Here is a 13,996-nt window from a genome sequence, read left to right as displayed (position 1 = left end):
GGCTTGGATCCTTCCCCTTCTGGGGTGAGTGCAGGGGGGCTTCATTTACCACCCCTTGTTCCTGGAGTTCTCCAGATGATGAAGAGTCACAATATATAATATCTGTATAACACAGAATCATAGAATCCCAGACTGGTTTGGGTTGGAAGATGAGTGGGATACCTCAAAAATCCTCTGAAATCCTTCAACCCATCCAGAAAGAAGTCATACTGGGACAGAACTGGATTGTCCATTCTGACCACAGCTCTTCTCCTAGTCCCTTTACTTCTTCCCCTTTTTTAATTTCAATGGCAAGAAGCGAATCTGCCAGCAGATCACGCAGCATCTTTAGGCTCGTGCTTCTCCTGGCTGTTGTAAGAGCAGTTTGGGAAGAAGGATGGGACCATAGCAATATGTGTTTTGGCATGCGAAGCAAATTGCCCAGTTTTGAGAGCAAAATGTGATTTATGACAAACCCACCATTGCCACTGAAGCATAGGGAGCTATTTGAGCTCGGAGATGGATGGAGCATATACACCCATATACAAGAAACACTGGGCTGAACCTACTATTTCAAAACACTTTCTTTGATACTCCATCCCTGGCCGTGTTTAAGGGCGGGTTAGACAGAGCTTTGGGTGCCATAGTTTAGTGGAAGGTGTCCCTACCCATGGCATGGGGGTTGGACTGGATGATCTCAAGATCCTTTCTAACCACTATTCTATGATTCTATGATGGACAGTCCAAATTGCAATAAACTAAAATCTCGGGCATCATACATACAAGGAATGGGTGGATCATAGAATCCCAGGTTGGAAGGGGCCTCAAGGATCATCTGATCCAACCTTTCTAGGCAAAGCATGACCTAGACTAGATGTCCCAGCTGACTCTTAAGAGTGTCCAATGTTGTGGAGTCCACCACTTCCCTGGTGGGAACCCTGGTCCACCACTTCTCTGGGGAGATTCAGCCTCAAAACAAAAGCAAATTCACTTGCCAGTTGCTGAGGAGGATTTGAGTCACCCCAAAGGAGAAGACCATCTCAGGAAGCACCTCTGCTTCAAAGCCTTCTGCCAGCCCTCTGTAAGTGGTTTGCAACTTATAATGGGCAGCAGAAGAAATGTAAGGCAGGGTTGTTTATCAGAAACCCTGCAATGCCAGACATTATGGTTTAAATAGAGCAGCTTATGAACCTGTTTATAGATGGTGTATTTATGGAGCCTGTAGATACCTATTTATATACACTGTGCCTGTGGGCAAATGATGAAAACAATATATGTTACCTTTATATTTTTATGTATATGGCTGTGTGTATAAATTCCTTTTCTGCTTAAATTGAGATCAGACATGAAAATCCTTGTTCATAAATGAAACTGTTGCCATCCCCTTCTGGAGGGATGTTGGGAACTTGAGGCATCCGTGTCGTCTGCAGTGCAGAAGCACTGGCACCAAACCAGACATTGGGCTTGTTCATTCAAGAGCTGTCTAATAATAAGGTTTTCCCATTTTAAGGACTAATCTTTCTGAACGCACTTTAATTCTGAAATTATAGTGGGATTATTCTGCTGGGACAGGCTGAAGATGCCTGCATTTGCTGAGCAAGCAAGTAATCCTCCATGGGATGGATTAATTCTTGGATGCTTGGCAGATCTCTCCTGGATAGAGATTTCCCCATGCCTTGCTGTCATTTCCAGCCTTGGAAAAGCTTTCTCAAGATCCCTAAAATGGATTTCAGGATATGTCTGTACTTATACAATATATATAAGTCTGTACTTATACAGACATACCCAGAAAGGAGGTTTTATAAGGTTTAGCTCATTTAGTTGATTATTAAAAAATTACCTATTTTAGTGTAACTTTTAAAACATTAAATATTATATTCCTTCCATGGAAGGTTTTCAATATAGTTTGCAGAATTCAGCTTCAGTTTTGAGCTTTTTGAAGCATTATTCATATCTCTTTGTCCTGATGCATTGCAAGGCTGATGTTACCTTGTTACTGGTAAGCAGTGCAGACAGAGACAATTCGTATGCTTCTGGTTAGTGGCTCTAAGCTTGTATTTGCAAAGGTTTATATTGCCATGGCTGTCAAATTGACTTGTAATCATTTTTAAAGTATATTTGGACATTATTTGAAGCTGCACAAGTCAGTTTGGGCTGGAGAGACGTGGAAGGAAGCTTAATTCCCAGTTTCTCACTTTGCAAATGCTGCCAGAAGCTGAAGCAGACGGTGTTAGAGTCAAGAAGTGAGGAATTTCACACCCTTCTGCTTAGTTGTGAGGTTTTAGGCAAAATATATACATTTAGACATCCAAAAGTATCTGCTTGTGGATCGCATTGGAGCGTATGGCTCTGGATTGCATGAGTTTGTATGATAGGAACACGATGGGAAGCATTCCCACGTGGAGCTTCACTGGAAAAAGGGATATTTCAGTTGATTTCCCACTTTATTTGGGGATTTTTCATTGTGTAAAGAAGGTTTTTCCTGTGCCTTGATAGTGAAAGCCTCAGGCAGATAATCTTCTGGGACTTATCTAGCACCATCTGGGAGGAGGTGAATGAGCTGATGGGGTTTTCCTCTGCTCTTGCAATTTATTTGATCATTCCTGAAGCAGGCATTGCCATGTTTTTGGGAGGAAATAACATATGTCCCTTTCACATTGCTCCATGCAAATAAGCAACCATTTTGTTTTACATTTTCTACTTAATATGCTTTAATTTCCTAATTGGACTTGATAAAAGCTGAAACAACACTACATACCCTGCCCTCATAGCAGCCTTCCAGTATCCGAGGGGGACCTATATAGATGCTGGGGAGGGACTCTTCATTAGGGACTGTAGTGATAGGACAATGGGTAGTGGATTCAAACTGAAACAGAGGAAGTTTAGATTGGATATAAGGAAGAAATTCTTTACTGTTAGGGTGGTGAGGCAGTGGAATGGGTTGCCCAGGGAGGTTGTGAATGCTCCATCCCTGGCAGTGCTCAAGGGGTGATATGATTTAGTGTGAGGTGTCCCTGTCCATGGCAGGGGTGTTGGAACTGGATGATCTTAACATCCTTTCCAACCCTAACTATTCTATGATTCTATGATTCTATACTACGTTTCACCTCTCTCTTCACCATCAACTTTCATCATCCCCAGGAAAATGCTGAGAGCTTCATCCATGTTTTTGGGTTTTAAATGTTATTTTCTGGGGCTGCTTCCCAGTCGTCAGGGCAATATCCCTCCATAACACGACATCTGCTTCCTGGGCACTGAAATGCTGAGATATTGGTGTGGCTCTTGGCTTTCACACTGTGTGAACGAATTCCCAGCACACTCCAGGCCTCTTGAAATCATGGCATATTTTGTACTTTTGATGTTCCATCACAGGGCAACAAATCTCATCTGTCTTAGAAAAGCTTACACCCATTGTACTCAGGCCTGATTTCTTCACTGCTTTTCAATCTGCATTTACTATTCCCTCAGTTTTGTTCTTTGAGACAGATGGGCTTCTTTTATTTTGTGTTTTGATCACGTCTCTCCTCTTTCGTTTCTTCTCTGGGTTTCCATGCTCCTCTTCTCTTACATTTTTCAAGGTGCTGATCACTCCCTCCAACACCTCTTCACTTTACCATATGATCTGGGGGAGCAAAAGCCCCCAGAGAGCACAATACTGTAGATAAGTATGAGCTTAAAAATCATACTTAATGCTTTCTCCTTTAATCATGTTTTTTAGCATTTGGTTTAACTTATTGTTGGCCATGGCTGGATATGGAAGAATTCATAGGAGAGCATGTATGGATGTGTAGAGCACCTCCCAGATGCTGCTGGGCTTCGGGCTATTTTCTCCGACTCAAGATATATAAACCTTTAATTCTGCTGTGAATTAGAGGGTGTTTCTGTTTCGTGTAGCACAAAATCAAGTCCTGATAACAGAACTGATCCAACACTCCTGTAAAGATAATGGAACTTGTTTCCTGTACAAGAAACCTGGAGAGGGGCTTGGGACAAGGGCCTGGAGGGGACAGACCAAGGGGAATGGCTTTAACCTGCCAGAGGGGAGACTGAGATGAGCTCTTAGGCAGAAGCTCTTCCCTGTGAGGGTGCTGAGGCGCTGGCACAGGGTGCCCAGAGAAGCTGTGGCTGCCCCATCCCTGGCAGTGTTCAAGGCCAGGTTGGACACAGGGGTTTGGAGCAAGCTGCTCTAGTGGAAGGTGTCCCTGCCTGTGGCAGGGGTTGGAATTGGATGAGTTTTAAGGACCCTTCAACCCAAACCAGCCTGGGATTCTCTGCACATTCAGCTATAAAATTACAGTGTTTCCATCAAGCCTTCTGTCCCAGTTGGGAAGTTTTCCTGATGCTCAGCAAATGGATTTTAATCTTAAATTCGTTTTTCTGTGGAACATAAGCAGTGTTTGTTCTCTGGGGTTAGTTGCAGGCAGGCGGGGTTTCTCTTTAGCAGTGCTTAGCTATCTCCTCCCTAGTGTTCCTTTCATTTAATAAAAATGTCTCTTCTGCCACATTCTGTTCATTTGGTAGCCCAAGTTTTGCATGCTGGTATGTCTCACATAATGCTGTGTGATATTTAGTAAAGACTTACGCTTGTATTCTGAGGATACATGTTTTAAAGTCTGGATCTGCTTCTTTTTTTATGTCTGAACATCACAAATTATGTTTTATCCAGATCAGCCTGAATATTTTAAGTTCTAAAAAGCATCCCTCTTGAACAAGAACTCAGATATTGGCTTTTCTGATGGGCCACCTCACTGCTTAGCACATCTTTCTAAATGCTGAATGCAATCATAAAGTACATGTATAGAATCACAGAATCAACCAGGTTGGAAAAGCCCTTTCAGCTCATCCAGTCCAACCATCCCCAGCACTGCCAAGGCCACCTCTAACCCACAGCACTGAGGCCTCGTCTCCACGCTGTGTGAACACTTGCAGGGACGGTGCCTGCAGCCCTGCCCTGGGCAGCCTGTTCCAATGCCTGAGCACCCTCTGGGGAAGGAATTGTTCCTCAGTTCCATCTAAACCTGTCCTGGTGCAGCTTGAGGCCATTTCCTCTTGTCCCATCCCTTGTTCCTTGGGAGCAGAGCCCAGCCCCTCCTGGCTCCATCCTCCTGTCAGGCACTTGTAGGGAGCCATCAGGTCCCCCCTGAGCCTGCTCTTCTCAAGACTGAACCCCCCACGTCCCTCAGCCGTTCCCCATCTCTCTTGTGCTCCAGGCCCTGCACCAGCTCCAGTGCCTTTCTCTGTCCCCACTCCAGCACCTCAATGTCTCTCTTGTAGTGAGGGCCAGAGCTGAGCACAGGATTCCAGGTGCAGCCTCACCAGTAGATGTGTATCTATACACATATATGGGGGTTTTGTCTGCTGAAGAGACATGAAGTGAAGCCACTCACTCCCTTCCCTCCTGGACTTCAGCTAAGTCAGAAAGACCAAATCCACATGACACAACTTTGCTGACCTGGCTATTGCAGTGAGTGTGCTGAAGCAGCTACAATAGCACAACCCTGCTGTGATTTGGGTTATGGCCTTTGAGGAGCGGTTATAATCATGCTGGTGGAACAAGCCCCTTCGGTGATGTGCAGGGCCAATGTTAACATGCTGCCAACGTCATCGTGGTCGGCAGCAGAATTGTTTCTAAATGCGCGATTGGGAAGCATTGATCTGCTCGTGGTGGCTCTACAGTCACCTGGGGAGCAGTCAGCAGCATCTCACCCAATGGTAGGAAAATATGAGGCTGACGGACTCTAAAAAAGCCTGAATATCTTTATTTTGGGGTCTTTGCTCAATTCCTTCTGCCTTTGCTCAATTCCTTCTCCAGTGAACTTGTATTGCTCCGTCTTCCAGCAGAACAGGTTTCAGCTATCCAGGGATGGGAGGAGTAAATCCATACATTTTTGTTGGGAGTAACGATGCCAAAAATAGAACTCTCTGGACTTGACTACACTAGAAACTTTTGCAGATAGCGGTAATGTCCAGTGGTTTGGTTCTTGATGTAAAGACGGTCTTTTAGGAGTAGGACATGTGGATTTTCCCCTGAACATAATTTAGTTCTACATTAAGGTATAAATTTAAGCTGTTTTTTTTTTTTAATTAACCTTCAGTTTGTGGCTTTTTTGTTTGTTTGAATGGTCTGGAAGTGTTTTATATTGTCTTCATCTTGACTGTCTGTTCCTTAAATGAAAACCTGATGTTGTTTGGATCTAATTCCTTAATATTCAAGTGCTCTGCAAGGAGCCTTGATTCATGAAGGATGGCAGAGACTTGATCATAATGCTCAGAAGTGAAGGAATATTTTGGAAGTAGCTTTTAAGTAGCTAAATTCTGCAGAAAGACAGTCATTGGAAGATGAATATAGAAGATTAATAACTGAAACTTGAGGTTTTTAACATATACATTTGGACAACAATGATTTTACTGCAAAGCTTCTGCCTTTATATGGACAACTTGCACTGTGCTCTGCAGACCAATGAACACCTAAGGAATCCTGTCCCTCAGTCACAAAGCTGTAGTTATTTCTCCTGGGCTGCAATTCTGAAGAGAAACAAAACAATAACTGGAAAAATGCTAGGAAAAAATAAATAAGGGGAATATTTTTTTCTATTTCATCTTTGGAGCAATTGATCTGGATTAGTTCCTGCTGCTGCAATGTGCCTGTGTTGGAATGAGAGCCTGTATCTGAGTTATTGTGGAAAAGGTTATTAGCTGAGGACTTCAACCGTTCTTTGTATTTGGCCAACACAACAAGAGGTTGCACTGGGGATGGAAGGGAGGGAGCAGTGGACAAACAGATGTAGGGAACAAGCACACTGCCTGGGAGTGAGAGTTTCTGACCCAGCCCAGAGGAAAACAAGCATAGGAGGGAAAAGTAGCCAAAATCCTGCAGCTGAAGAAACTGAGGCCAGGACTTACATTGATGACTGGCCTCAGGTTGTGCACTGTCTGGAGCAGAGCTGAAAATCCTAGCATAGTTTGGGTTGGAAGGGACCCACAAAGGTCATCTGGTCCAACCCCTCTGCAATGAGCAAGGACGTCTTGAACTGAGCCTAAAGAAGTAGAGCTCTTGAACTCAGGTCTTGTATGGTCATGTACTGGTGTGTATTTAAAGAGAACCCCAGCAACTGGCATTGCTGTTTAGTTCTTCTGACCTGAGGAGTAGAAGTTTTGGTGTGGTCAGAATTCCACAGCAATGTTCACTGTGCAGCTGCTCACCATCCCGTGTGGAGCTATGGATGTCTAGGGGGCTTCTGTAGCAGACTGATGGTATGTGACCAGCTTAGGTGTATGCAGACTTAAACCCCTTAAAAATTGATGAATTCTGGGGGAAAAAGAAATGTAAACCCCCATACAAGTAGCTCAAGAAAGAGTCATGATACTAAATAGGTAAGGCAAGTAACATGCACCATCACAACTAAAATAAGGCTGTTCTTTACCGTCACAGCAAGTTTATTGCTCTCTGGGTGCTCAAGACCAGACCTGAGCAGGCAAAGCTGGGACTAATGGACCCTGCATCCGCTGAAGCGGCTGTCAGGAGCAGATGTTAATAAATGATGCTGACTCCCATTACCACTGCATGCATCACCAGCTGTCTTCTAAATCACTCAGGAGAAGCTCATGCTTGCTAAAGAAATATGCAGTCTTCTCCAGTTGGCTGATTGCTGGAGAGGAGCTTTTTTCCTGACTTGCACTAAAAATGCAATAAGTCTTAACTGTATGAATTTGAAATGCCTATAGTTCAGCAGGGGCTTGTGAATCATCCTGCATCCCTGCTGGGTCCTGGTTGCTCGGCAGGAACCCAAGAAAAAAAGTAAAAAAATATAAAAATAAAAACTAAAATTCATCATTTTCAGGATTATTTTGTTTTTTTTCCAATGGGGTGTTTTATGTTTGGAACCTTAAGGGCTTTAGGGCCATTAAAAACTCCTGTGCCTACAGAGAATACATTGGTGTAAAGGTACATGACGTCTCAAATAGTGAATTAAGGACCTTGGAGAGTTTTAGCCGAAATTTCCTTTTGAGATGTCTCAAAGCACTTCAGGGTCTTTTAATTCACAAAATAATGTATGTGGAGTACACATTCATTTTGGATGAGTTTGAAAAATACATTTTTTGAAAGTTCTTTGCTCATATTAAAATTAAAAGCAGAAGCAGTGATAAGGATGACTGGGATTGTTATAAAGGTGCATCATATTACTGCAGTTCTCAGGATATTTTACTGGTTTTCTTCACTTTTGCATCAAAATGTCTTACAATAGAGAAGTAAAAATGCAGCTTGGATTGGTAGGACTTTTGCCAGTACATGGAGTAAGGTGCACTTCAAGTGTTGCTGTTTGTAGAGTGAGTCACAAGTCTTAAAAGCATATGATAAAAAATACGATTTTTAAACTCTACTTTCTTCCAGATGCCTCACAATAATCTCTTCAGGCAACTTCTGAAAGTAATCCAATTGCAAATCTATCTCAGAGGAAATGACCTTTATAAAAGAGCAAGGCTTGGAGTTATTTTGATGGGACCTTAAAGCTCACCCAGGTCCAACCCCTGCCATGGGCAGGGACACCTTCCACTGGAGCAGCTTGCTCCAAGCCCCTGTGTCCAACCTGGCCTTGAACACTGCCAGGGATGGGGCAGCCACAGCTTCTCTGGGCACCCTGTGCCAGCGCCTCAGCACCCTCCCAGGAAGAGCTTCTGCCTAAGAGCTCATCTCAGTCTCCCCTGTTCTGGCAGGTTCAAGCCATTCCCCTTGGCCTGTCCCTACAGACCCTTGTCCCAAGCCCCTCTCCAGGTTTCCTGCAGCCCCTTTAGGCACTGGAGCTGCTCTCAGGTCTCCCCTTCAGGAGCCTTCTCTTGTCCAGGCTGCCCCAGCCCAGCTCTCTCAGCCTGGCTCCAGAGCAGAGCTGCTCCAGCCCTCGCAGCATCTCCATGGCCTCCTCTGGACTCGCTCCAACAGCTCCACGTCCCTCTTGTGCTGCTGCCCCAGAGCTGGATCAGGGCTGCAGGGGGGGGTCTCCCCAGAGCACAGCAGAGGGGCAGGATCCCCTCCCTAAGCTGCTGCTCATGCTCTGGGGGTGCAGCCCAGGATAATAAATATAAAATAAATCGTTTCTTTTTACTCAGCATGAATTTGGGGCACATCCTCACTTTTACTGTAGAATGCTATGGCTCTGCTGGTCTTGGAGCAGTGATTTCTGCTAGCTTGAGGTCTCTTCATAGCCCTTGTGATATCAGCCATTAATGTTGTGAGGTACAGAATTGAGTGCAGTGAAGCAAGAAAAGGAGTTAAATTGGTTTTTCTCTGTAATTAAATGAACATATTCTATACACCATTTTCTTCTAGGAAATAAATACTTTTACTTGATGCAAACATGTTGTGTTATGCTTTAAAGGCAGTCTAGGAAAAGGAAAGCGAGAATCAATGACACGTGGCATGTTGTGCATCCTCAGAAGACAATGTGTGCCCAATAGCTAACCTGTATCTGAGCAAGTCTGCTGAACCTGAAATTGTTAAATGCCGTGTTTAGGTTGTTCACATTGTTCGTTATAATGTTCTGTTGCATCATATAAAATATCGGTGGCATATTAACGGAATAAATGTTCATTTTGGTAAATGGTGCATCAGTTTCCAGAAAATCCTTTCAATTTCACCATTTTTATATTTATTTTTTTTCTTGCACCCAATATCCTTCTTATATATGTGGGGTTTTTTAGGAGGAATATAGAGCAGAAGGAATTAGCTGGCACAACATTGACTACATAGACAACTCCAGTTGCATCAACCTGATCAGTAAGAAGCCGACAGGCCTGCTCCATCTGCTGGATGAGGAAAGCAAGTGAGTAGGAAACTGCTGGGTTTGCAGGTTATTGGAGTTTTTTCAATTAAAAAGTGTTTATCCTCAAGTCTTCCCTATTGTGATTCTTCCCATAAAGATTCTCTCAGCTTGCTAGGCTGATTTATGTTCTGTCTCTAGTTTTGTTTCCAAGGTGGTAAAACAAGCAGTGGCAAATCAGCAAACAGAGCAAAGAGCCTTGACAAATAAGAACTAAAACTGTGTTTCAAGAATTTCTTCTGTTAAAAGGAAAGGAAAAAGCCTCCTTTGCTTCTCTCCTCTTTTGTCTCCCTGTTTCTTGTGGTATAATAGCATGAAGATGCTTGAAGCTGAGCTAAGGGAGAATCCCAGTGCATGAGTTAAGGCAGGTTGTATGTGTGCTGTTATTGAGATATAAGGTTGATTGATCAATCTAATTTTAAAAATTAAGCCATAGGGAACTGAGGGCACTTATACATAGGGGCTGTGCTCCCATGGGAGTTCATGGGCATCAGCAGCGCAGCTCAGATTTGCATCCTTGGTGATATCCATCCAGCTTGTCTTGGTAGAAGTTAGCAGATAGTAGAATCCCAGACTGGTTTGGGTTGGAAAGGACCTTAAAGCTCATCCAGTCCCAACCCCTGCCACAGGCAGGGACACCTTCCACTGGAGCAGCTTGCTCCAAGCCCCGTCCAGCCTGGCCTTGAACACTGCCAGGGATGGGGCAGCCACAGCTTCTCTGGGCAACTTGCTCCTCCTCTCTCTGGCAAGATCAGTCAAGTAACTCTTGACACTGAAGTGAGACTTGTAAGCTCAATATTTCCTAGATGTGCAAATACCCCATAGATAACGGAGCGGTCCAGCCCTTGAAACCAATGAGAGGAACTTGGGGTCTCAGATAAATGCAGCTACCCTCAGTAATGTCTATTTAGTGGGCGTATGATGCAGTATACCACAACATACACCTATTTGTGCTTTCAGAACTGACTTCAGATTATTACTAAATCAGCTTAGAGTTCTCCAGGCACCAGGTATACCTTGTGTTTGTATATGACCCCATGACAGCATACAGAATAGTGCTTGCTTCTGCAGGCAGGGAAGTGGAACCTCAGAATCTCTCTCTTTTCCCATTTGTGGTCAGGAAAGAAGTGTAAAAGATTTTTCGTTGGGTTTATGGTTGCCTTCTTTTGAATTCTTTCCACTCAGTTTTCCTCAAGCCACAAACCAGACACTGCTGGACAAGTTTAAACGTCAACATGAAGGGAACTCCTACATTGAATTTCCAGCAGTCATGGAGCCAGCTTTCATCATCAAACACTACGCGGGCAAAGTGAAGTATGGAGTGAAGGTCAGTCACTCAGCAGTTGCTTTCATGTAAATCTCTTAAGTGTGATGGGGAAGCAGAGCCCCAGTGGCTCCACAGAGCAGCTTTGGAGAGGACTTGGCTGGAGAAATGACATGAGGGTTGGGGGAGAAGTGTTTGGTAAAAAGCTTGTCTGAAATTAGAAGGTGATGGGGATTGTATCATCCTCTTCTTCTCCATGTTGTGAGCTCTGTGTGTTGGCATTTCGGGGAGGAATTTAGGAATGCACACTGAGGTTGATTATGTCCCATTGATGGGTTGAGATTAGGTATTTGGTAGCCTTCTTGGGCTTGGTTTATGTTGAAAATCCCATGGTTTTCATCATTCACCATTCTTTAACACAGGCTACACAACCATAGGGCTCAGCATCACCCTGCTGCAGGGACTTTTAGAAATGCCATTCAAATGATTTCAAAGTTGGCCCCATTTATATTAATTCCACTTAATAGCAGAAGCAATTCTGGTGGGCAGCTGAGCCTATATGAGAAACAGCCTCAGGATTTACAACTGCAAATTGCACCTCTGATGTAGTAAATGCATGTGACAAACTTAAGCATAAAATCATACAATCATAGAATGGTTTGGGATGGAAAGGACCTTAAGACCATCCAGTTCCAACCTGCTGCCACAGGAAGAAACACCTCACAGTAGACCATATCAACAGGCCCCTTCCAACCTGGCCATAAACACTGCCAGGGATGGGGCAGCCACAGCTTCTCTGAGTAACCCATGCAAGTGTCCCACCACCCTCACAGGGAAGAACTTCTGCCTTATATCTAACCTGAACTCATCCTGTTTCAGTTTGAAACCATCACCCTTTGTCCTATCTCTACAGTCCCTGATGAACAGTCCCTCTCCAGCATCCTTGCAGCCCCCTTCAGACACTGGAAGCTGCTCTGAAGTCTCCACGCATCTCCTTTGACCTGCTGGTCACGCTTCTTTTGGTGCAGTCCAGGATATGCATCAGCTTTATGATGCTTCAGAGTGCTTTGGGGTAGAACATTTCTTTTCTAGACATAACCAGGTGCCTAATATAGGGGCAGAAAAAGAGATAGAAGCAGATTCAATAGTCATGCTGGCCCAGGGACATTCAGATCTGACCTGCTGTATCTTGTAGATAATTGTTTTTCTCTTCCCCCCCCTCCTTTATGTCTTTCCTTAGGATTTCCGTGAGAAGAACACAGATCACATGCGCCCAGACATTGTAGCTCTTCTTCGAAGCAGCAAGAACGCCTTCATCTGTGGGATGATTGGGATTGACCCAGTGGCTGTCTTCCGCTGGGCCATCCTGCGGGCGTTTTTCAGGGCCATGGTTGCCTTTAGGGAAGCTGGAAAACGATACATGGAGAAGAAAACTGGTACGTGTGTCTATGTCCTAATTCTAGCACCTGCTTTTCATCAACAGCTTAGGTCTGATGTATTACCATGGTATTTTTAGTAGCCTCACTTATTAGGTGTGATTGATCTATTCAAAAATCATTCAAATGTCAATTTTTGCTGTGCAAAAGTTCCATTGCAATGTATATTTGGATTTGAACACATTGTAGGGGAAGAATTTAACTTTGCTGCTTTAACTTTTCCTTTCTGTAGGGTGCATGCATAGGAAATCTGGAATGACTCAAACAGAAACATAACAATTATTTAGCAAATAAGGCCAAGTTATATTTTCTATGAATTCTTGAACTGGAAACAAAAAAAGGCACTAACTTTTCTCTGTAATTTTTCAAGCTGTTCACCCTTTAAGCTGCAAGAGAGCGTGTCTCTTGTCTAGCAAAATTCATTGCTTCGCAGTCATCCAGAACCACTTCGTGCTGAGCGCAAGAGCATTAAATTAAAGGAAAGTGATGGTGCATCATCATGCTGTGGCAGGCAATACCTAGCTGTGCTTTTAGACCATTTCTCTGCATAAACCAATTTGGGGAAGATGGGTGCAAGCTATTACTATTAATTTCTGGGCACAAGAGGGCTTGAAATTCATGATGAAATTAGAGACTCAGCAGGGAAAATGTCAGCTGAGTTAAGACAAAGTGCAGAGCTGCACTATGAAGTTTTCAGTCGGAGAGGTGTGCATCAAGGAGAGCCAAGGAGCCTCAGACAAGGAACACAGGAAAAAATGTGCTCTTTACATGTGGAAAAAATATTTTTCTTGTTTGGAGTGAGTAACAGCATCCCAAGGAGCAGGAGGCAGAAATCAGCTTTTGGTTCTTGAGACTTCTAAACCTCCCAGGTGTGATGTTAGAACAAAGATGTTTCTCATGAACCTGGCTCTGTCTGGCACATCCAGGCAGCATTTATGGACAGTGGTGTTCCGTAACACCAAGAGGTAGATGGCAAAATATTTGGCATTGGGAGAAACTTCGCTCGAGTTGGATACCAAAATCCATGTTTGCATTTTCTCACTGTCATCTTTTCATCTTGGACTAAATCTAGGCTGAACTGAAGCAAGCTGCTCTAGGAGATAGTAAAAATACGTTCAAGTCTTGGAAAATAAGAGCTAATTTCAAGCCCTGCTTTGCTTTCTGTGTCTGGCAATATGTTGTGCCTGCCGTGCTCGTCTCCTACTGGCTAGCTTTCTGCTTTTCAGTCTTCAGTTTGTGGCAATAACTTGCTTATATCTATATCTATATACAAATATATAGGTATAAAATAGAGTCCAGGAGGTTTTCACACAATTCTGAGACTCGGTTCTTGCATTGCCATTTCTTTCCATACCAAAACTAACCAACACACGGTAGTGGCTGGATTTCTAAACATTTTCTAGCACGTGGTGCTGGTCTTTTATCTATCTGGGAATCTTTAGCCTGCTTTCAAATGGCTTTGTGCTTTGTAACTGCTGGGTTTGGAGGCCAGAAAAAAGAAA

The 13,996-nt window shown here is 43.7% G+C and overlaps 1 protein-coding gene across 1 annotated transcript in view; it reads left to right on the top strand.

Annotated features, from left to right (window-relative positions):
- Window positions 1-13,996, top strand: part of MYO9A (myosin IXA) — a 185,822-nt gene that overhangs the window by 121,989 nt on the left and 49,837 nt on the right. The window contains exons 12-14 of the mRNA XM_034066356.1: window positions 9,676-9,797; window positions 10,980-11,121; window positions 12,299-12,494. Of these exons, the coding sequence (XP_033922247.1) occupies window positions 9,676-9,797; window positions 10,980-11,121; window positions 12,299-12,494 (460 nt within the window). The remainder of the gene's footprint in view (window positions 1-9,675; window positions 9,798-10,979; window positions 11,122-12,298; window positions 12,495-13,996) is intronic.

This window comes from Melopsittacus undulatus, chromosome 9 (assembly GCF_012275295.1).
Source record: "Melopsittacus undulatus isolate bMelUnd1 chromosome 9, bMelUnd1.mat.Z, whole genome shotgun sequence".
Taxonomy (NCBI): Eukaryota; Metazoa; Chordata; class Aves; order Psittaciformes; family Psittaculidae; genus Melopsittacus; species Melopsittacus undulatus.
Note: the sequence above shows the minus strand (reverse complement) of the source record. Positions and strands in the feature narration are given on the sequence as shown.